Source organism: Hirsutella rhossiliensis (assembly GCF_020360975.1).
Source record: "Hirsutella rhossiliensis strain HR02 chromosome Unknown scaffold00013, whole genome shotgun sequence".
Classification (NCBI taxonomy): Eukaryota; Fungi; Ascomycota; class Sordariomycetes; order Hypocreales; family Ophiocordycipitaceae; genus Hirsutella; species Hirsutella rhossiliensis.
Genome location: NW_025408679.1, coordinates 1703756 through 1725803, shown reverse-complemented (window position 1 = coordinate 1725803; position 22048 = coordinate 1703756). Strand labels below are relative to the sequence as shown.

General features: G+C 50.8%; 4 protein-coding genes across 4 annotated transcripts; 3 read left to right on the top strand and 1 right to left on the bottom strand.

Annotated features, from left to right (window-relative positions):
• Positions 1-296: 296 nt before the first annotated feature.
• On the bottom strand, positions 297-590 carry HRG_09723 (uncharacterized protein; the record flags this gene model as incomplete). The annotated part of the gene is made up of 1 exon (XM_044868194.1): positions 297-590. One exon carries the CDS (start codon positions 588-590, stop codon positions 297-299), a length of 294 nt encoding a protein of 97 aa, XP_044716775.1.
• A 10195-nt stretch (positions 591-10785) lies between these two features.
• On the top strand, positions 10786-12043 carry HRG_09722 (uncharacterized protein; the record flags this gene model as incomplete). Its single annotated transcript, XM_044868193.1, has 3 exons — positions 10786-11017; positions 11078-11643; positions 11726-12043. 3 exons carry the CDS (start codon positions 10786-10788, stop codon positions 12041-12043), a joined length of 1116 nt encoding a protein of 371 aa, XP_044716774.1.
• A 1317-nt stretch (positions 12044-13360) lies between these two features.
• On the top strand, positions 13361-14633 carry HRG_09721 (reverse transcriptase (RNA-dependent DNA polymerase) domain-containing protein; the record flags this gene model as incomplete). Its single annotated transcript, XM_044868192.1, has 2 exons — positions 13361-14509; positions 14535-14633. The coding sequence occupies 2 exons, from the start codon at positions 13361-13363 to the stop codon at positions 14631-14633; spliced, it is 1248 nt and encodes a 415-aa protein (XP_044716773.1).
• A 1962-nt stretch (positions 14634-16595) lies between these two features.
• On the top strand, positions 16596-17072 carry HRG_09720 (uncharacterized protein; the record flags this gene model as incomplete). Its single annotated transcript, XM_044868191.1, has 1 exon — positions 16596-17072. The coding sequence occupies one exon, from the start codon at positions 16596-16598 to the stop codon at positions 17070-17072; it is 477 nt and encodes a 158-aa protein (XP_044716772.1).
• Between the last annotated feature and the right edge of the window lie 4976 nt (positions 17073-22048).

The following is a 22048-nucleotide window of genomic DNA, read 5'->3' as shown; positions in this document are numbered from 1 at the left end:
AGTAGGTGCGTTAGGAGGGCTCGTTAGGGTCTTAATAGGTTGTGGTTCGTTAAGACCTTGATGAGGTGCTGCTAAGGGCGTAACTGATGGTGAAGGAGGTTGAGACGGATGGGGATTAGTGGAAGCATTTGATCCTAGTAATGCTGTCTGCCTCCTGAAGGCAGCAGTCCTCTCATCAAACACCATCTCCGTAAACTCCTGCTCTGGCCAGGTTTGTGGGTTCTCGATAGTTTGTAATATGAGAAATTGTGTTGCGAATTTCCACCTTTGTGAACCTGTGTAGATACCTCTTTTCCTTAGTAGTTTCCTGAGGGCTCTCTTGTATTCATTCGGGCGCGGTCCCATGTGTCTTCGGTCCATTCTTCAAAATGCTGTTGGAAGTAACCAAGGAGGTCGTATCCTTGATCACTGCCAGATTGAACGATGAATATGAACTTTGCCACATATGTCGTTACTGCGATCTTGTCCTTTTCGTCGTGTGTGATATCGTTGTCCCAAAGGTCGATATTAATTTGTCGGAATGCGGATGCTTGGATGTCTAGTGCCTGCATCTGGTCGCATATTTCTTCGAGCTGGGCTTCTGGGGACATAGCTCGGGCGGTCGGGGCTATCGTGATCAAATGAATGAGACGATGTGGGGTTCGTATTGGTCTCTTCGTATACGAGTTGTCGCTAATAGGAGGTCGAGCGTCGCGTACTAAGTAGGTCGTTCGCGGCCAGACTGAACTGACGGGGATCTTGCTACTTAACGTCAAGGGTCGAACGTTCTTACTAGTTGTTTGCGATGTGGTCGCCTGTCGATTCCGGTGCTCACGGCTAGGCAAACTAGCGGGCGATCGTAATCAACAGTTGGAAGGACTCTCGCGCGGCTGGGCAAACCAGCGGGAGATTCCTTGTTCTTAGCACAAATAACCTTCTTCTGAGCGCTACCAGGGCCACAGTAAAGTGACGCGGACTATAGCACCTTCGAAGGTTGAGGAATTTGTCTCTTCTACTTAGCTGTCTGTGACGGGCGTGGCCGGTCACTGATCAGTGTGGGTAGGCACCTGCGGCAGCTGCTGCAATGAGACGGTACTAGGTTAACCTGTGATGTTGTATTCGTCTTGTTCTCTATCTAAGGAGGCAGAGGCCAGCGTGGAGAAAGGGGGCACGCTGCCCTCAGCCGCACACGTGACCGTACGGGTCACGTGCCAACCATGGTTGGTCACACCACTAGATAGATACATTCCTACACTAAACCTATTAGAAAAATGTGCGATTGGAATACTCGTATATGAGTCGAATAGCCTTACCTTTCTTAGATCTCGAGGACCATCCGCTGACGTAATTGATGACAAGAACCCCAAGATTTGTGACTGGCGCCAACACGCTTGTTTCTCCACACCAACATTGCCGCCTTCTAACACGTATTTCTGCATGAGTCTCATGGTGATTGTAGCAAGTCCCTTCAAGTCTCTGGTTTTATTCTCGGATGAAGCTGGTACACACGTGTCATATTGTGCTCCATAGTCGGTCAGCTGATTCGTCCACCGGACGGGATCCATCGGTACTCACCTAGCTTAACGAGGCCAGTCCTGTGAAGGAGAACGTTATCACAACTGAGCAATCCGTGTGCGCGTTCGAGGCTCTCAAGGCACATTAGGCCGTCTAAGATCTATGTAAATCAGTTTCTTGTTGCAACATAGCGGCTAGAATTATCTCGAACCTGTCCTAATATTATCCCAATCTCCTTGCTGCTTGGGAAAGCGGTCGACCTCACAATATGCTCTAGCGGTGTATGCATCTCTTCGTAGACAACATATAGGGCGCTTTCTGTTGAGAATACCTCTAATGCAGCGATATTATTGGAATGTCGCAGCTTACGCAGCCATTCCAACGTCTCGTTCTCCTTGTCTTTCTTGACCGACTTCACACCAACCATATCCAAAGAGCCTTTCTTTCTTGACACAATTACTTCGCCGCCCAAGTCAAGCAAGGTGATTATTTTCTTGTATTTTGTCCAAGGAGACACTCTTTGCACCGCAAGAGTTCCTTCAGACTGCGCTGCATTGTTTTTAGTCGAGATGCCAACATGGGGTTGAGCCTTCTCTTCCTCTTCTTTGCAGTTTGTTGGGAGCCAAAATTGGCAAGTTGGAAAGGGTGCTGTTGGTAGAAGCGAGTTCGATTGGTACTCCTTGCTCGCTTTGAGCTCCTGAGGGCTAACAAAATCTGTGTGCCACGATCGCCACCTACGCTGCCCATAATGGCGATCTAAACGCAAGATTGGCTCAGCAGCATCACGCGCCTCACAGTACCCGAAAATGATATAGTTCAATACGACAGAGCCAAGGGTTATAAACCTCAGGGATAACTGGGCGATATATCAGGTTCGATTATTACTTTCAGACCATTTGCTGTGCTACCGAAGCTGCTTGCGCTGTGCCCATCATGCCACCCTCTTCTGGCTGCATGGAGTAATCCGATGGAAGACGGCAAGCGTTGGCAGTCCATATCCACTTGGCGACTTTTTGGAATGAACATGAAGGTTAGTCACTGGACCAGTATCCAGGCCCGCGCCAACACCCCAGAAAAGCCTACTGGGAGGGGAGATTGCAGTAACTGCCACATCCACGTTACTGTACTGTAATTGGTGACGTCGCTAGAGTACAGTATAAATCTCTTTGGGAGAGCCAGACGGCGTTACAGAACAGGTTGACAAGCTGTCTCGCAAGGTGAAGCCCCCAGTCCATTATCCAACTGTATTCTTAAGTTCCGGAACAGTCTTCGTCCACATAAGCCTAGCAGCTGCTTTCCGTTGGACATTTGAGATCTCCAGAGATGCTACAGGTACAACTAGACTTATAGCGACACGACTTCCTCGGACCAGTTCCGTGTTGCACCATCACGTATATCACTTGATATGAAATAACACTCCCCAGCAACAGTGATTATTCAACGAGATCGCTTGTTAAGAAGACTCCCGGTTATCGAATAGTACTGGAATAGGAAGCTTCGCTCTGATATCCGCGCTCCACAGTAAAACATGACGTATAGCGACGGTCAAAAACTGGTTTGCTGCTCGCCGGAGGAACTTTACACGGCTCCAGAAGGCAGTCGCAAGGTGACTCTGCGCCAGCACCTTGTATAGGCTGATCCTGTTATTGTATATCCGTTATTCGAATGGAATGCCTTCAACCCTGGCATCTCTGGCCTTCCGCTACTTCAAGATCTTGCGACGAGAACCGACGCCCTCGGGATGCTCTTTGCAGCAGAGGCCAGAGAGATATTCTACGGAGAGAATGAGTTTCTGGTCTGGTGGGATGGCCTTCACGAGTTTCTGCAGCCTCTTTGGAGCGAAAGGGTCTATGAGAGTAGTGTTGGGAATTTGATACGCAAAGTTGTTGTGCGCTACGATATGTGAGATATGGGTCACAAAGCACGCCACTTCGCGACAGAGCTAAAGCGTCTGTTTGAATTGACAGGAGCTCAGCGAGTCGCGATTGAGCTACAGGGCAGCGGAACAGCCGAAGGAAGTGACATTGGAACACAAGCCGTCATACAGGGCATTGCAGTCACCGTCAAGGCCCTGATAGACTACTTCGGTTATGTCTTCACGATACACAAGGCTGTCGGAGGGTAGGTTTTGCTGAATGCCGCAGAATTCTCAAACCTGCGCTCGTACTGGGACTCACCTTCCGTAGCAGCGAGGGAGAGAGCAAGCACGAGTCAAGCGGCTTTCAAAGAGATCATGCAAATGCAGGTGGAGCGTTGGATACGGGCACAGACAGTGACAAGCTCAAGCTTGCCTATTCTTGGCCATGAGGGTGGACAGACATTTCTTGGTAACCGCCGATCTTGGCAGCTGCCCAGGCTTTGGAGAGGGAGCTCGTGTGGTGGGGGCAGACTGCTTGGCAGTGAGAAGCAATACCCGGTTCCGTAGACGAAGCCAGGCCAAAGGTGCACGTAGCATCAGATGCATGACTCGCTTAATCCGGGACGGCGCGGAATTGACTACTTAAGCATTGCGACTTTGTTACACGATACCATTCTCCAGAATATGGCGCGCCTGACTCGTCCACCATGTGTAACCAAAATCAGATTTTGCTATAACTCGTAGGCATGAGCATCGCGATTCCCACAAGGCAATTCCAAGGAGATGATGGAGCGTGTACCGGAGACGACCAGCGCTCCGGCCGCCGGAGGCGCCACAGACCTACCGGACAATCAATCTTGTACGAACACCCGTTCATAATATAATCACTGTGAGATGCTGACGAGAAGGGTGGAGGCCTTGATGATACGTCTGAGAAGGACATGGAGGCATTCTTTGACTGCATACTGCGCGACGAACCGCACGAGGCGGCGACCGTGAAGCAGGTTCAGCGAGCACTGGCGCCAATCAAGGCGGCGCTGAAGTCTAGGGCAGCACAGAATAGCAACTGTCGAGGGGCCAGGAGCCGCCGGGTCTCGTTCAAATTGCCGGCGTCTTCTTTTCAATCACATCGTTGAGGCACATGGATTCTACTGACGAAGCATTTCTGTCGAGGTTATATCTGGACAAGTCTGCACATTCCCGCACGCGTTCTTCCATAGCTAACACCCGCATTCATCTGCCTTGTACACGATGTGCTGGCGCGCGCATGCGGATGCAAGTCCAGAGTGGGCACAGCAACGACGTCATGGGGAGCACTTAGCCACTTGCGTGCGCATTACAGGACTCACCGTAGCCGCAGCACCTTCTGGGCCTGTCAATCCATCCAGTTGTGGCTATTGCCACCTTGATAGGCAAATCAGGTGTGCGTTATAGATTTAACCAAATACTGGTGTATAGTGAGTGGGTTGAGGTCCATAGAAGCAGGCATATGTGGCCGTCGGCTTTGTCCCTTGTGCCTTTGCGGCCCTTTGGTCACCTCACAGGCGTATCGACAGAGCCGTGCGCTGCTTCAATCCATGCCATCCGACCGTCGCGCGAATGGGCAAAAAACCTCGAGGCGGAGCGCGGGAAGACGCCCTCCTCCACCGCAATCACCGCGCAGCGCGCCAGCCGATCCATACGAGTTTCCGGACACAAGCTCTAACGACGCGGAGTCAGCCCCTAGGAGCACAGCTGATAATACTGCTGGACATAGGCGCAGAGCCTCTGACAACGCTGGTACCGTGGAGCCGCACGGCATAGCAGATGTGCCGAACCACTCCACCGAGAACACAACTGTTCCGGCTGTCCATTCTATCGAGCACGTTGACCCGGATCCAAGCCGTGACCAAGCAGCTGCAGACGCGAACCAGCTTGAGGACGACATAGCCTGGCTATCAGATGCGTCTTTCGAGTTTGATACAAGTCTCCTCGAAAATCTGTTCGCAGAAAACAATTCGGAAGGGAGGCGGTCTGTCACCCCCGACGAGCCCAGCACTCAGGTGAAGCCCGGTGACGTACGTGAAAAGAAGGCTAGACAACCCGGAACGGCCTGGCGGCGCCTTGCTCGGTACTCCTTAATGTTGCTCGATACCATGCCCCACCCCCCTTTCGGTAACACCCACCTTTCGGTAGCGCAATTGAAAAAAACTCCACCAAAAGTCTACCATTTCACTTACACCGATTGCAGCCAACTTTAAAGATATTCGCAAGCAGTCACTTGGAGCGGATAGAGAATTGACCGAATTCCAGTTTTTGGTAGTTAAATATTTCTACAGGGCGCTGTGTTCTGTGTGAATGTTGCGCGCGAAATTACCATTCAGCCGCGTAATCTTCCTCTCCCTCCCGACGATGATTATTCTCATTATTCCTCCACCACATGTCCAAAAAGACCTCAAAACGGCCTTGACGTGTCTACGTTGAGGCTAAAAACGCAACTGTCATATAGTAAATCACAAACAACGTCTTGTCACAGTATCGCGCCGCTCAAAAAGTACGACATACCTCGGCAGCATGATTCTGACTGACAAAAGTCCAAGCAGCCCTGGTTGATCAGATCCAGGCTCGCAAACACTTGAGAAAGAATCATAAGGCTCGGTTTGTCTCCTATATCATCTGTCAAGAGTCTCTTGGCTCTGCTCCCTCCAATAGACCGATCCACGCCTGCGTGAGACTCTAAAACGCAACTGAACAACAAGCGGACAGCAGGCCGCAGCCGGTCCACCAAATTCATCAATCGCCATCCGGAGATCAAAACAAGCGTGAAAGACGTCAGGAAGCTAACAGGTTTAACACTTTCACGCCTCGGGCGGTTCACTGGTACTGCGATATCAGGGACAAGGGTATGGGCGGATTAAACCGGAGAATATCGTGAATGTCGCCGAGGGCGGTATGATGTTGGCTTTGGTGAGCGTTTGACTTGCCGTTCATTATTCCAACTAACCAGCGTCTTTTCTCCAGGTTTGGAAAGTCTTGTGGTTTGCAGTACAGACCCAAAACGGAAGGCCCTGCTGAAGGGACCACAGTCCCGCAACTAGACCTCATTTATCGAAGCCATCACTGCGGATGGCCGTGCCCTTACTCCTGGTATCATTTTCAAGGGCAAAGAACTCCAGAAAGAGTGGTTCGTGACGGAATTCGGCAAAATTGCCGACCGGAATTACATTACCTCGCCGAACGGATGGATGGACCACCTGTCGCTATTGAGTGGCTTGAGAGAGTCTATTTGCCTGAGACGCAGCCTGCCGATGAGTCGGTGCTAGGCTGATCATATTAAATGGACATGAAAGCCATGAAACGGTGCGTTTCCGTATTTATCTCCTAGAAATCACTATTAACCGGGACCAGGATGCATGGATGGCCACGTGCGTTTTGAACAACGTCTACTGCTGTTACCTTCCTTCCCACTGCTCTCATGGCCTTCAGCCACTGAATAACGGTGTTTTCAAGGCTTTCAAAGCGGCGCATCGGAAATAACTTCAGAATTTAACTTGTCTGACGGATTCTGCCCCCGTTGATAAGGTCAAGTTTATATGCGCCCATGCCAAAGCACGTGAGGTCGGAATGACAGCAAAGAATATGTTGTCCAGCTGGAGGGTCACTGGAAATTGGCCAATCTCACGATCCGAGGCATTCCGGCATGCAGATATTCACGCAGATCCGGTAGAGACATCTACAAATTCTGCGCCGCTTTGGCTCCTGATGATACACCCAAGAACCAGCCGCCAGATTCGCGATTTCGAAAGAACAAGGCTCCTAGCACTCGGATGAGTTACGCTGTGATCACTAGAGGCTCTGAAGCCCAAGAACAAACGGTTGCTGAGCACAGCAACAGAATTGCGAAGCTGGAGGCAGAAGTGGCCCGGCTGCAGAGAAGCAAGAAGAGGAGAGCGAATCAGAACGCGAACAGACGTTTTATGACTCTTAGTGAAGCTTTGTGGCCCAGGAAGCCATTCCCAAAGTAGAAGTCAAGAGATGCCCGTTGTGCCGAATTCTGCGATCGAGGAGGAGGTGGTCTCGGAGGTGGAGTCAGCTTCAGTGATGGAAGTCAGGACGGCACCTGAGGCCCTTTGTCACCACCAGATCCGGGAGAGTGGTAAAAAGCGCGGTGCAGATAGGAGCGTCCATTTATCTACGGAATGATATATTTTTGGTGTTTATAATCTCGAGTTCTGGTCATATTTCATGTAGTTCAAATGGTAGACTTTTGGTGGAGTTTTTTTCAATTGCGCTACCGAAAGGTGGGTGTTACCGAAAGGGGGGTGGGGCATGGTAATATCCTGTCTTCACACACTAGGAAAACAACGTTGTCGGGGTGCGCTCCTGTTAGAGCCCGCCAAAGATACATTATGTGCACTGACGCTACATGTATTTCTGTACCATGTACGCCTTCTAACATGCCTGTGTGGCTATGGCGCTTCTTAATGCCACGTGGCGATCCAGTCAGTAGACTTTGCTTCCTCTTGGGGCACGTCTGCTGGGCCGCACAAGGCAAGCATCCTCCACCTTCTTTTCTGGCGCTGTGGTCAGTTTCTTGACGCGGAAGAAGTCTGCAACACTGTTTGCTGTGGGTGTCTCAGCGGGTGCTCCTCCAGGCTACTCTTCCGCGCTGCTCGATTTATCCGATACAACCTCGCGCAAGCCCGAGTTACCCTCGGCAGAGACAGTTGGTCGGGGCATCGGATCTTGGTGATCAGTTATCCTGCACCATGTGCCTCTGCCCTTTGTTGCCGCTGGAATGCCCCGCAATATATAAGTCCACGATAGTGTTGTAGGTGTTCCGTGGATGGGTAGCAGGGCAGATGGGACGGCGAAGGAAAGGTCTGTGATACCCCAGGCTTTGTCCAGATCTCAGAGATGGCGTGTGATGCTTCGAAGTTGGGACCACCTTAGCCATGATGGCTGTTGTTTCGGTTGAGTGCACTCGATGTTTGAAGGATGGTAAAGATATGCCTGAAGAGGAATACCACGCTTACCCTCCTTTTTGCCCCCTCCCCCCCCTTCCCTCTCCCTTATATTTCAGCCAATTATCGAGATGTAAATAGAAAAGCTACATCACACTACTTGGCTTTTTGTCTTTGCATGACGCGACCGGGTCGGGTAGTGCGCTGGAAGACCCAGATACGCTGATCTCAATCACCGAAGCTGTCTCCGTCTCCTCCTCCACCTCCTCCTCCTCCGAGTCGCAATTCACCACAGCCGCTTTCTTTGGACCCCGAGCTCGGGGACAATCTCACCGGCCGCCAAAGCTTCGGCGAGGCACATGAAGCGTCTAATTGAGTTAGGGATCGCTCTTCTCTTTCTTCATCTCTTCAGCCTGTCCACTTCCTCCTCCAGCCTAGCAATTTTATCAACATGTTCTGCTAGTGTCTGTTCTTGAGTTTCCCAGCCTTTATCTATTTTGGCATATTGCCTCCGAGTCGTAGGTGTTCTGGCCTTGCCAAGATCACAATATGGTGGCTGGATTTCAGGGTGTCGTCAAAGTCCAAAACCGGCCTATATTCCGGGGATGCCGCAACTTTGTCTTCTTGGATCTCAGGATTACCCGACGCCTTGAATCGCGAAATTGGCCAATTTCCAGTGGTTCTCCAACCGGACAAGATGTTTCTTGTTGTCAGTCTCGTTTGACGTGCCGTGGCATACGCACGTATAAAGTTGACCTTGTCAACAGGCGTGGAATTCGTCAAAGACGCCAGTCCGTCAAGCTCCTTCCTGTAGGCTGCCTTTATAGCATTTAAAACTCCATTGTCTAATGGCTGGAGGCCATGAGAACAGTAAGATGAAAGATAACAACTCAGAAAGCACGTAGCCATCCACTTATTCTATCGTCAATCAGCAGGGCCTCAATGCCATAAATATAAAGGACGAACAGTTGCATGACCCGTATCCATCCAGAATGACAAGCATGGCCTCAGAGTCGTCTTGAGGTCGCGTCTGAGGCAAATAAACTTCATCAAGCCATTCAACGGCAATGTGGTTGTCCGTCCATCCACTTGGTGAATTTATGTAGTGCCAGTCCGCAAATCTCCGAAACTCCTCCTTAAACCACTGTTTCTGGAGGCTTCTATCCTTAAATATGATGCCTGGAGTCAAGGTGCGCCCGTTGGCGGTGATGGCCTCTAGAAAAGTGGTCCAACCGCGGGACTGGGGTCCATTGAGAAGAGTCTTCCGTTTGGGGTCCGATCTCTAACCACCAGACTGTCTAGACTTAGCAAAGAAATCGGGTTGACTTGTATCGCTTATGGAGAGTCCATTGCAAACCAAAGCCCGACATAATCCCCCATTCATCAATGTTCACGGTGTTCTCTGGCTTGATCCACCCGTACTCTTTCTCCCTGATGTCAAAGTACCAGTGCACTGCTTTGGGAGTAAATGAGTCGAATCGGTTGGCTTCATAATGCCTACCGACCTTGCTTCTAAGTTTTGGATGACGTTGAATGAGCTTTTCTACCCGATGACGTCCCAATTTTGAGTCGCAGCCTTGCTTTTTCAGAACGGCAACTACGCAGGCGCGAATTTGACTCTGGGACGGAAAATAACCCAGAGATTCTTGGCGAAGAGTCCAGGCATCCAAGTTGGCCCCCTGGTCTCTGGATAAGTACTTTCCAGGCTGATTCTGGTCAGTTAATGCCGACTGACTTCGCATTCTGTTGGAAATAGTCCTCTGGGGTATCCCTCATTTCTGACAAGCCCGGCGCTGCGACAGACCTTTATCAGTGACATCGAGGATTGCCTCAGCCATCATGACCTCTGTATAGATCGAACGAGGCCTTTTTGGATGCATTAATGACGGGTGGTGGAGGATGAGCAAGAGTGGAAAGCAAAGGAGATTATGGGTCGAAATTGCCATTTTGCGATGCCAGGTGTCGCGAAGCACGTCTGAGATCTTGAGCTCGGGGTCCCATAAGGGGTATACAGCTAAGGGCCCCGACGGGCTAGACAGAAAGGCAGCCTGCAGAGAGTTCTGAGGCTGCAGAAGACTATTAGGAGACCGCATTAGGCAGCCACACAGGCTGTAGAGAGACTGCATATACGGGGGAAGCTGAAAGAGCCCTAGGCGACTAAGGAAGGTCAGTATGCAAAGGGGGGGCTGGGGAAAGAAGCCCAGCCTCCTAGATATTGTACCTATACAACTGAGAAGGGGATATCAATAGGGAACCAAGGGATATAAATAGGGAGCCTAGAAGAGGGCATTGCAAGAGCACAGACACAAGAAAAGACACAACGAAATACAACAAATCATACCCATCGTTACACAATCAATGCCCACTTGCATGCTCTCTTCGTGAGAGTTATGAGCCCGGGAGAAACAGAGTTTCTGTAACTTCCGGTGTGCAGATTGCAACCAGCCTTTCTTCATCTTTGTTGCTTCTCAAATTATACAGTCAGCGAAGATGTCGAAGAACCTAGCATCACGACGAACAATTCTTTCGGAGCCCCAAGATTGGGATCAATGGATAAAAGAGCTTCGATCTCATACGGACTTTTCGATTCACCATCTTCTCTTTGAAGATAACGCGCAGCCATTCACCCTTCCTCGAGAACCCCAATACGCTGATTTCTCGCCTACCGCAGCCGACGCAGCTACCTCCCAACCTTCCGCTAACATTCGTTCGGCCACAGCTAGTGCCGTTCCTGCTGCTATTAGTGCTGTTCCTGCTGCAATTAGATATACTGATCTTACAGCTTCGCAGCAAAAGGCGTATGGAAATGCGGCTAATGACTACGAGACTCGACGAAAGCGATATCTCTACGAGATAAAGCTTATTACAGCAGCTAGATCAGCTATTACGGACTCAGTCAGCAAGGCAAAGCTGACCTCTTTGAGGGAAGGTGACTCCCTTCGTCAGTGGCTAATCAAACTAGAGACTTCGACGGCCCCTACTCCCGGCTTTATGACTGAACGGATCAGGAGGCAATACCACAGTCATATTCAAAGCTACGGGCCAAGAACGAGCCTTTCGGACTGGCTAACAGAATGGGAAGAGATTATGGAGGATGCAGACCTCTATTTTCTTACTGAAGCCCTTACAGGCCAGTGGTTGCGTGACCTTGCTAATGTGATTAGGCACCTAAGTGACGGCTATGCAACAGTCTTTCAGGAAGAGAGCCGAAAGCTTGACGAAGAAGCTGCTATTGCGCAATTTAACCACTATAAGGCCCTTCGACCTTATACGACAAGGACCGCACCAGCACCTTCCCTAGCAGCGGCTTCTTCAACACAGTGGACCTACCAACTTGCAGCTAGGAAAGTCCGGGAAATTGCGGAGCAACAGCCCAAACGGTCGTACGGAGGGATTAAAAGAGGTAGTGGTTTTCTTACTAACGATATAGACGACGATTCTTCTTCCAACGAGGCACCTAAGGAAAAACGAGCCAAAAGAGACGCATCCCCGGCCACCCCTCGAGGAAGAAGAACGCCCTCACCAGCGCACCGAAGAGAACCCTTACCAGCTTATCGACAAAGAGACCGTTGCCCAGCGTGCGACCTTTCTACACACTCACTGTCAGGCTGTTGGCAGGTATTTGATGAATTACGACCTTCTCGATTCGAAAGGAACGACCGACTTTGCGAGAGGGCAAAAAAGAGCGTTACGAGACGACCCCAAATTGCAACAAAGGGTCGATAAGATTCGCAAAGAACAGGCATAGCAATTACAGCAGCTTCAACCGTCACAAAACCGGCTTATTGGAAAAATCGTTGGAACAGCTAATCCCGCCTTTGTCTACCCAGCAGGCTCAAAGCCATCACCTTCATCGGCTAATACGGACTACCCTCTTCGCAACTCGACTCTCCTTGACTCAGGAGCTTCCCTAAGCGTCTGTAATAATCTTAGTCGATTCAGGTCCTTTAGGAAAGCCCGGAACGATTATCTAGTCACAGGGGACTCAGAAGTCCGCATCGAGGGCTACGGAACGGTTCACGTTAAAATCACGGCACCCGACGGATCGAAAAAGCGGCTACGGTTGAAGAATGTAGCCTATTGTCCTCGATTTTCAGCAAGCCTTATTTCTTTCCAGGCTCTCCTAGACGACGGAATTTTCTGGGATACCTTTACGACACCTACCCGGCTGGTCTACCGCGATAAGACCCCGATTTGCATTCTATTACGAAAATACCGTCAATTTCTACTTGAATTTCAGCCCGTTACTAATAACGACATAGAGGAAGCCGCCTTTCAAGCCTCTAAACCTCGAAGAAGAGGGTCTCGAGACCCTAGGCCGACTGCAACGGCTTCTGCAGACCTTTGGCACGCTCGACTAGGCCACCCGGGACCACAGTCTCTTCAGAAGTTAGGGCAACGCAAAGGAGTTCACATTAGAGGTCCGAAAACAGCCGAATGCGAGCATTGTGCTCAAGGAAGGGCCTACAGACAGGTCTCGCGAAGACCCCCTTTCCGGGAAAGAGATACGCCCTGCTCCGAGATCTGGATCGACTGGACCGACTTAGACCCTGATTTTGAAGGCTACGTGCGAGTTATGTTTATTACTGACGCCTATTCCGGCATGGTATTTCCATATTTTATGCGGACCTATCGAGAGAAGCACAACTGGGCAGCGCTACGAGATTTTATCGACTGGATGAAGCTTCGTTTTGAGTATAACGTTAAGGTAATACGGTCTGACGCGGAGTTATTTACTAACAAGATTCGAAAATGGCTACGAAAAAGGGGTATTTCAGCAGAAAGATCGGCCTCAAATACCCAAGCCCAAAACGGGGGTGCAGAGAGATCAGGGGGCATCATCACAGAAAGGGCCCGCAAGATGAGGATTGCAGCACGGCTTCCCCACGACCTTTGGAAAGAAACAGTGGAAGCTGCTTGCTATGTGAGAAACCGGTCCCCGAGGGCACCTAGGACAACAGCGAATTCAACGGACCCCTGGAAAACCCCTCTCGAGCTCTTTACGAAAAAGGATCAACCGCATCAACACGACCAACTTAAAGCTTACGGCTGCAGAGCTTATGCAATGACTTCTAACGCACAGCTGAAAAGGAAGCGGTTGCAGAAGCTTGATCCAAGGGCTTATATCGGCTACCTTGTTGGCTATAATTCGACGAATATCTTCCGGATTTGGATTCCCCACCTTAAGAAGGTCATTTCAACACGAGACGTAATTTTCGACGAGTTAACATATTTCGACGGCAAGTTCGAGCAACCCACGCTGCTAGCTAGCATCAACGAGCTGGTTCAGAGGGTGGAAATCCCCGAGGATCAGAGAGCCAATCAGGAAATCCTTGATGAAGAAAGTGAAGAGGAGGAATTTGACGATTTTGAAGAAGAGGAAGAGGAAACGGAAAACGACGACGAAGAGGCCGAGAAGCTACAACAAGAAGAAGCTTCCCTCATGACCCCACCGGCAACAGACGACGAGCTAGACTCTATTTTTTCAGTCTTGCTTCCTGTCTCTAACCCTGAGGGGGTGTGGAAGAAAAGAGACCCCTTGAGGCCATCAAAAAAGAGGGTTTCCTTTATTCTACCAAACGTCGATTTCACGATTTCACGACCTAACGATTCAACGCCCCTCATTTCACCTAATCTAACACTAGAACAGCCCGATCTGATGCCTCTAACCAAGGAGTCTTTATATGTCACAGGGATAAGCCAGGAAGACCGATTTCCGGATCGATTTCACGACTTTCACTCAACGCCTATAAAAAACGGTATTCACGGAGCCTTTACAGCAGGCAGGCTATTCAAGCCGAAGACAACAAAAAGGACGCATAAGAAGGACCTTCCCGACCCTCCAGAGACCCAAAAGCAGCTACATCGGCACCCCTTCAAGGAGGAATTCATTAAAGCCCAGAAAGACCACTTACAGTCACACGAAGAGATGGGGTCCTTTCTAGAGGTTCCTTGGAAAAGGGCTGCCGGCAAGCAAGTTCTAGGCTGCATGTGGGTCTTCATCTATAAGACCGACAAACACGGGTTCCTTCAGAAGTGCAAAGCCCGCCTCGTGGTATGCGGCAACCAACAGAAAAAGGGAGACCTACCGACCAGGGCCACAACGTTAGCAGGAATGTCTTTCCGAGCTCTGATGGCTATAGCAGCCGAATACGACCTCGAATTAGATCAAATGGATGCAGTCAACGCCTTCGTTAACTGCCCTCTCGACGAAGTAGTCTATATGAGGATGCCACCAGGATTCAGCAAGCCAGGAAGGATCCTACTACTTAGGAAAGCTCTTTATGGACTACGACGGTCGCCTCTTCTTTGGCAACAGCACCTTACGGGTTCACTAGAGCAGCTTGGATTTCAGAAGGTTCCACAAGAGCCTTGCGTGATGAGAAAGGGAGTATTTTAGTGTTTTTCTATGTTGATGATATCATTTGGGCATATCGGAAAGAGGACCAAGAAGAAGCTAAAAGAGCTATGCAGGGTCTTCAAGAGCGGTATCAGATGACCTTATTGGGAGAACCTAAGTGGTTTCTAGGGATTCATATCATACGGAACCGGTCTCAACGGACGATTTGGCTGACGCAAGACGCCTATATCGACAAAATCGCCCACAAGCTTATGACAGACTTACCCATGAGGAAGCTGCCGGACACACCGATGACTAACGAAGAGCTTCTTCCTTCTCCTTCTTCGGACCAAGCTTCTAAGCAGGATATTCACCGATACCTTCAGAAAGTCGGATCTATCCCTTTTTGCAGCTATTTCAACAAGGCCCGACGTTGCATTCGCAGTCTCCCGGCTAGCTAGACATAACCAGAACCCCACCGATTCACACCAACAGGCCGCAGACCGAGTCATCCTTTACCTCTTTAACACACGTTCTTATGCAATACAACTAGGGGGCCAACGAGACCAGAATTCGAATGCGGCAGAGATATTCCTTTGTTCAAGCGATGCTTCCTTCGCAGATAATACACTCGACAGAAAGAGCTCTCAAGGTTACGTTATGACCCTTTTTTGGCGGACCTATTGCATGGAGAGCATCAAAACAAGCAACCGTCACTACTTCAAGCACCGAAGCCGAATTTCTTGCTATTTCAGAGGCAGCCAAAGAGGCTATTTTTATCAGCAGATTACTACGGTCGTTACAGTTAGCTATTCCGACCCCTTTACAGCTAGAATGCGACAACAGTCAGACGATACGACTACTCGAAGAGGATAACGCAAAGCTTTCAACACGGCTTCGTCACGTTGATATACACCAGCATTGGCTACGACAAGAGACTCAGCAAGGCAGAATTCGAATTCGTTGGGTTCCGACCGCAAAGATGCGAGCAGTCGGCCTAACAAAGGCACTTTCATTGCAGAAGATACGAAGTTTTCAAAGATTGATTGGCATTATTGATATTCAAGAACGATTACGGCTTGAGACCCGAATGGAAGACTTGCGGGCTAGGATCAAGGACAGGCAGGGGGGTGATTCCCTAGGACCTGCTGCTCTATAATTCCTCCCTACTGGGCATTTGAGGAGCTTTCTCCCTAGACTGGGCATTTGAGGAGTTTCCTCCCTAGGCTGGGCATTTGAGGAGCTTTCTCCCTAGTGGGCATTTGAGGACTATTCACATGAGACGCGGAGTCTCCCTTCAATGAAGTTTTACCCCGAAGGGACCTCTCAAGACACTCAGACAGAGCTTTTGAGTTTACCTTGGGTTTTCTCCCTGACGGACCTCTTCAGAGGAAGGCTTCGAAGCTGTTTAGCTGAGCCTGAGGGGCAGCCACAGCTAAGGGGGTGTGTCGCGAAGCACGTCTGAGATCTTGAGCTCGAGGTGACCATAAGGGGTATACAGCTAAGGGCCCCGACAGGCTAGATCGAAAAGCAGCCTGTAAAGAGTTCTGAGGCTGCAGAAGGCTATTAGGAGACCGCATTAGGCAGCCACATAGGCTGTAGAGAGACTGCATATACGGGGGAAGCTGAAAGAGCCCTCGGCGACTAGGGAAAGTCAGTATGCAAAGGGGGGGCTGGGGAAAGGAGCCCAGCCTCCTAGATATTGTACCTATACAACTGAAAAGGGGATATCAATAGGGAACCAAGGGATATAAATAGGGAGCCTAGAAGAGGGCATTGCAAGAGGGACAGACACGACGGAATACAACAAAAACACACCTATTATTAAAACAATCAATGCCCACTTGCATGCTCTCTTCGTGAGATGAACCATGACGAATGGTTGAAATACGTGGAATTGCTCGGAAAGCTGATTTGGCTATGCAATACGAGGTTCGACATTATATTCGCAGTTAACAGAATGGCATCTTTCACGGTAGAGGCATGCTGGAACCACTGGAAGGCTTTGCTACGAATATTGGGTTATGTCGGCAGGACTATTCACCACGGTATCACATATGGCGGAAATAATGAGCACGCACAAGGAGTCGAAGGCAGCGATATCGACTATTACTCCATTGACCACAACATCGAAGGGCACGTCGGCTCTGCAGGCCTGCAAGATGGAGAAGCGTTCTCTGACACCGACTACGCTACTGATCCAAGGGACCGGAAGAGTATCCTGGGGTTCGTCTTTATGGTCTACGGAGGCGCCGTCATGACGTATAGCAAGAAGATGAAATCAGTGGCAAGATCTACGACAGAAGCAGAGTATGTTGGGATGGGGGAGGCCACAAAAGCTGCCCTCTGGGGACGTCGACTACTTGCAGAACTGGAAGGAAAGGGGGAGCAAACAGTGCCACTACTGCTTGGAGATAATAAGGAGCTGTACAGCTGACCCGAGGAGTATCGAACACGTCGAAAATCAAGCATGTTGATATAGCATTTCATCACGTGGTTGATGAGGTCAAGGAAGGAGAATCCAAGTCTACTGGGTTCCAGGGGAGAATATGCTAGCAGATGGGATGACCAAGCCTCTGCCTAGGAGGCTTTCGAGAGGAACAGGAGGAGGATTGAATTGGACCCATACGCTATGAATAGCGTTGCAGTTGAAGTCTGACAGCTCTAGAGATGTGTTGACTTGATATGAGACATGGACCAAGACATGTTTAGGCAGCAGTTACAAGTGGTGAGTCACTGGATAGTGGCACGGACGTGCCACTATGTATATATGTATGTTGAGAGCTGTCAGACAGAATTGAATAGAAGTAAGTTCAATCGCAACAGACCTATTTCTATAGGTTGCACCACAGTCCCGAGAGAGGAAGTTTGCAAGTGGAAGAGAAAGACCCGTGATGCGTTTTTGCGTGTCCCTACGCACACTGGGGCGTTGGGCACGGCACCAAGCATCAAGGACACCGGCTGCCGCACGCGCAGCCATGTGAACAGGCAGCCGTGTGAACAGGCAGCCGTGTGAAACAGGCAGCCGTGTGAGCAGGCATCGGTATGTGGCTGCCTTGTAAACCGGCCGGATCACCTAGATAGTCCGACCTGGCTGCCTCCTACATGTTACGGCCAGGCACATACGAGCCTTGACGGCTATAAAGATGTATTGGCACTATGAACAAAGACTCAAAGCTAAGGAGCAAGAAAGGAAGACTAGACTACACGACCGAGCGGGCCCTTATATAGACACGAGGTCGCGCGTGGGCACGTGATGCTGCTTGGGCACGTGACACTGGTGAGGTGCTGCGCTGGCGGCTCTACGCTGGCGCCCAGGGTCGTGACACTGCCCCCCGTCTAAGGCCTTGATATGCGTATCAAGGTAGTCAGTCGTGGCGGCGGCTTCTTGGTTTCACGGCTTTTCTGCTGTGTCGTCATCGTCTCGTTCCTCGCAGCCCTCCTCCGCTGCAGCACATTCGATCCAGTATTGCAGGTTGACGGGCGGCCAGCTGAGCCGTCACTTGGGCCATCGTTGGCGGGTCTTCGATTGAGGCCGACGTCTCCTCTTGCAGCTGGAGAATCGGGGTCGAGTCTTGGTCTTGGTCTTGGGTCGAGGGGCCTTGATCAGGCACTTGCGATGCCGTACGGACTGACTTCCTTGTCGGGGGTCCGTAGTCGAGTTTCTTCGGCATCACCTAGTCAAGGGCGAGTCGGGGTCGAATCCAACACGAAGCGAATCGGTGGGCCAAACCTCCTGATCACACACAGGAGGGTCAAGTCGACAGGCGGAGGTTGTTCCTTTCCAGTCTTTAGGAAGAGGAACGGGTCGATGCGCTGCACAGTCCTTAGTGCGTGCGCGGGTCAAGGCCGAGCCGAGCTGCACACGCAGACGAGTCGACAGGTGCCTCCAGTACCTTCGGAGGGCTTGGTCGAGTGTCCTCACGGACAGTCAACCCTCTGATCACATACAGAGGGGTCGGAAGTGATTCGCAACGCAGTCCTTAACGAAGCGAATCGGTCGGGCTCCTGATCACACACAGGAGGGTCGGTCGGTGTTGAGTCGGGGCACAGTCCTTAGTGCAACGGGTCAACGGTCGGTCGGAGTGCACGAGTTTTCAGTCCAGCGCGAAGGACCAGGTTGTGGGTGCCTATTTGTTTATCGCGGGGCACGCGAAGGTTGCCTATATTTGTTTCGCGGGGCACGCGAAGATTGAGCTTTGAGTAGTGTTTCGGCCAGGCACATACGAGCCTTGACGGCTATAAAGATGTATTGGCACTATGAACAAAGACTCAAAGCTAAGGAGCAAGAAAGGAAGACTAGACTACACGACCGAGCGGGCCCTTATATAGACACGAGGTCGCGCGTGGGCACGTGATGCTGCTTGGGCACGTGACACTGGTGAGGTGCTGCGCTGGCGGCTCTACGCTGGCGCCCAGGGTTACGAGCCTTGACGGCTATAAAGATGTATTGGCACTATGAACAAAGACTCAAAGCTAAGGAGCAAGAAAGGAAGACTAGACTACACGACCGAGCGGGCCCTTATATAGACACGAGGTCGCGCGTGGGCACGTGATGCTGCTTGGGCACGTGACACTGGTGAGGTGCTGCGCTGGCGGCTCTACGCTGGCGCCCAGGGTCGTGACACTACATAAGGATGAAGCAGTCATAGCTTAGTTGGAGAGACAACCATCCCACTTCATCTCATTCATATGCAAAATGCATCAGATTGGTAGCAATTCCTACCCTTTGCTTTGATTAGCACCAGTGAGCCATTGTGTAAGCCTCACACCATAGCTCAAGTCTGCTTGGGCACCACACGTGAGCCGTTGACTCGGGCTCGCACCAAAAAAAAACCACCAAAAACAACCATCGTGACTTACATAAGTCGCCCCCACGAGCTTACCCAAGCTCACCACCCCCCACGAGCTTATCCCAAAGCTCATCAATCCTTTGGCTTGCTAACCAGCTAACCTTGTGGTGCGACCGACACCCTTGACAGCTAGCAGCCAACATTTCTTCACCCTCGTGATAACGCTATAGGGTCAATACCGTTGCATTAAGGTGTCTTTCGCTCGTGACGACTTTGGTGATAGTAAGTTTTGCGAAAGCCCGTGTAATCGTATATCACTATCGCAAGTGTCAGCTGGCAAGCAAACCGACCACACAATGGCCAAACCGACCAACGAAGGAAGCTCGGTCAAGCAAGCTGACGATAGAAGCTCGCCACGCCCGGCTGAAGAAGATGATGCACCCCGGCTACCGGACGCAGTCCAGCAACGCCGCCCGAAGCGCAACAGAGTCTCTCTCAACCCCAAGGACAATCATTCGCAATTGGCAGACCAATTACAGCAGCTCCCAGAAGCTCTCAACGCGTGGAAATGGTCCATCCGATTCCTCAAGCTGATGCGAGACAAATCTAAGGAAGCTCTCGATACCTTCACAGTCCGTGACAAGGAAGCATGTGAAGCCTTGGAAGATCTCCTTTCCACGTCTGTGCTCATCAAATCAGCCTACGCGAAGTATTGGCTGTACCACAAGCCGGCATCTCGGACCTCGAACATGTGCCTGCATGGAGAGCAGTGGTGGAAAAAGCCTATATTGTGCCGGAACCCACAGAGGACAACATGATGAAATTGATCTCGAAGATCACGCCCAAGGAAGTTGATTCGAGGTCAATGACATCCAATCTGTATATCTTCCGGATGCCGACCAACAACTTCCCACGGAACAGCGAGGTATAAATTCTCAAGCTATGTTGCAGTCAACGGAACCCCCAAAGGCGCCAACTCAGTCACAATCACCTTCAGGCGTGAGGAAGCAGAAAGGAAGCCGGCATAGCCACCACAGCCGCCGCGACCGCCGCAGTCACCACAAACATCGCAGATACCTACGACTAGATGATTCAAGCGACTCGGAATCTTCTTCTTCCAGCAGCAGCAGCTCTGGAAGCAGCATTGGCATTGGATACGCTCACAGCCGCCGGAGCGCCTCTCTCCCTACCACACAGACCTTTCAAACCTCTAGTGATGTGGAAGCTGTTGCCAAGAGGCTCAAACGTGACAACATGGGTGTTTTCAACCCCAATCACAAGGATCCTCATAAACAAGGCCTTGTGTCCCTCTCAAGCGGCAGCAATGTGTACACGGATGTATACCTCTTCTGCGAGCGCCTGCGAATGTACAAGGATCTCGACTCCTACGCCTTGTCGCAGCACTATATGTCTTTCCTTGCCGGCGGAGCTCTACAGTGGTTCATGAATGAACTTTCCATCGAGCAGAAGGATCGCCTTATGAAGTCATCAGTAGAGCGTTTCTGTAAAATGCTCATCAAGCGATTCCAACGCCCAGCAGCAGAGGTCTCAAGGAATTACACGGCATTCCGTATACCGTGTCAATGTGGAATGCTGGTGAAGTCTCCTTGCCTCAATGGATTCAACGGAAAGTCTCCTAGCAAGGCAAATCAACATCGAAAAGGACTACCAAATCATCCAAAGCATCCACCCCTTGATTGCGGTCCAAATCGCTACTCACCTTTCTGTGCCCACTAAACGCACGCCAATTGACAAGTGGGTACGAGAAATCGAGGAACGCCGACCCTGATCTCCGCGGCATTGGAATTTCGCGGCAGATACGATGAACGCCCCAAGGCCGTGACCGTGACCGCAACTACCAAAGTCGTGATCGTAGTAGTGATCGTGATCGCAGCTTTAGGAACGATAGCCGCGACCGCGACCGCAGCTATCAGCGAGATCACTACCAACGCGATCGAGGCCTTGACCGCAGAGACCGCAGCAACCCCAGCAGCGACTTACGGGCCAAGGAAGGCGAGAGCCGCCCCAAAGATCCTCAGCGCAATGAGCGAAGCGGCGGCTATGAGAAAAGGTCCGCTTTGAGAAAAATTACCTTGCCAGCGAGGATGAAAACAAGCAAGATGCTCCAGACGACAAGAAAACCGCCATTTCCGACAACGATGAAGCCAGTGATGTAGGATCAGACGCTTCTATCGAGGAATACTACGTCTGTATGACCTCAACTCCTGAGAATCTTGGCCAACAAGGAAACCACCAATGCCGGAAGTGTAACCGCAAGTTCCCCTCCCGCAGTGTGTTATTTGAGCACACACAAGCACGCTGGTGTGTGTCTGCTCAACAGCTCCAGCAGGAGGCGACCCCAGCAAGACCTTCGTTGTGTGGGAAATGCTACGCCCGATTTCCCTCACGCAATGCACTCTTCAGGCACCTTCCTGGTTGCGTGTCACAGCCCAAGGCCCACGCAAATGGAGAGGCATATAAAGCCGTAGAGCAGCACAATCCAATTCCTCCCCAGAAAGCCCAGTATCTTTGGGAACAGTCGCGAGCGCTATCGCAGGAAATCCTCGAGCCACAGCCGCTCGAGCCGCCATCGCACAATGCCCCTTTCGGCTACTCATAT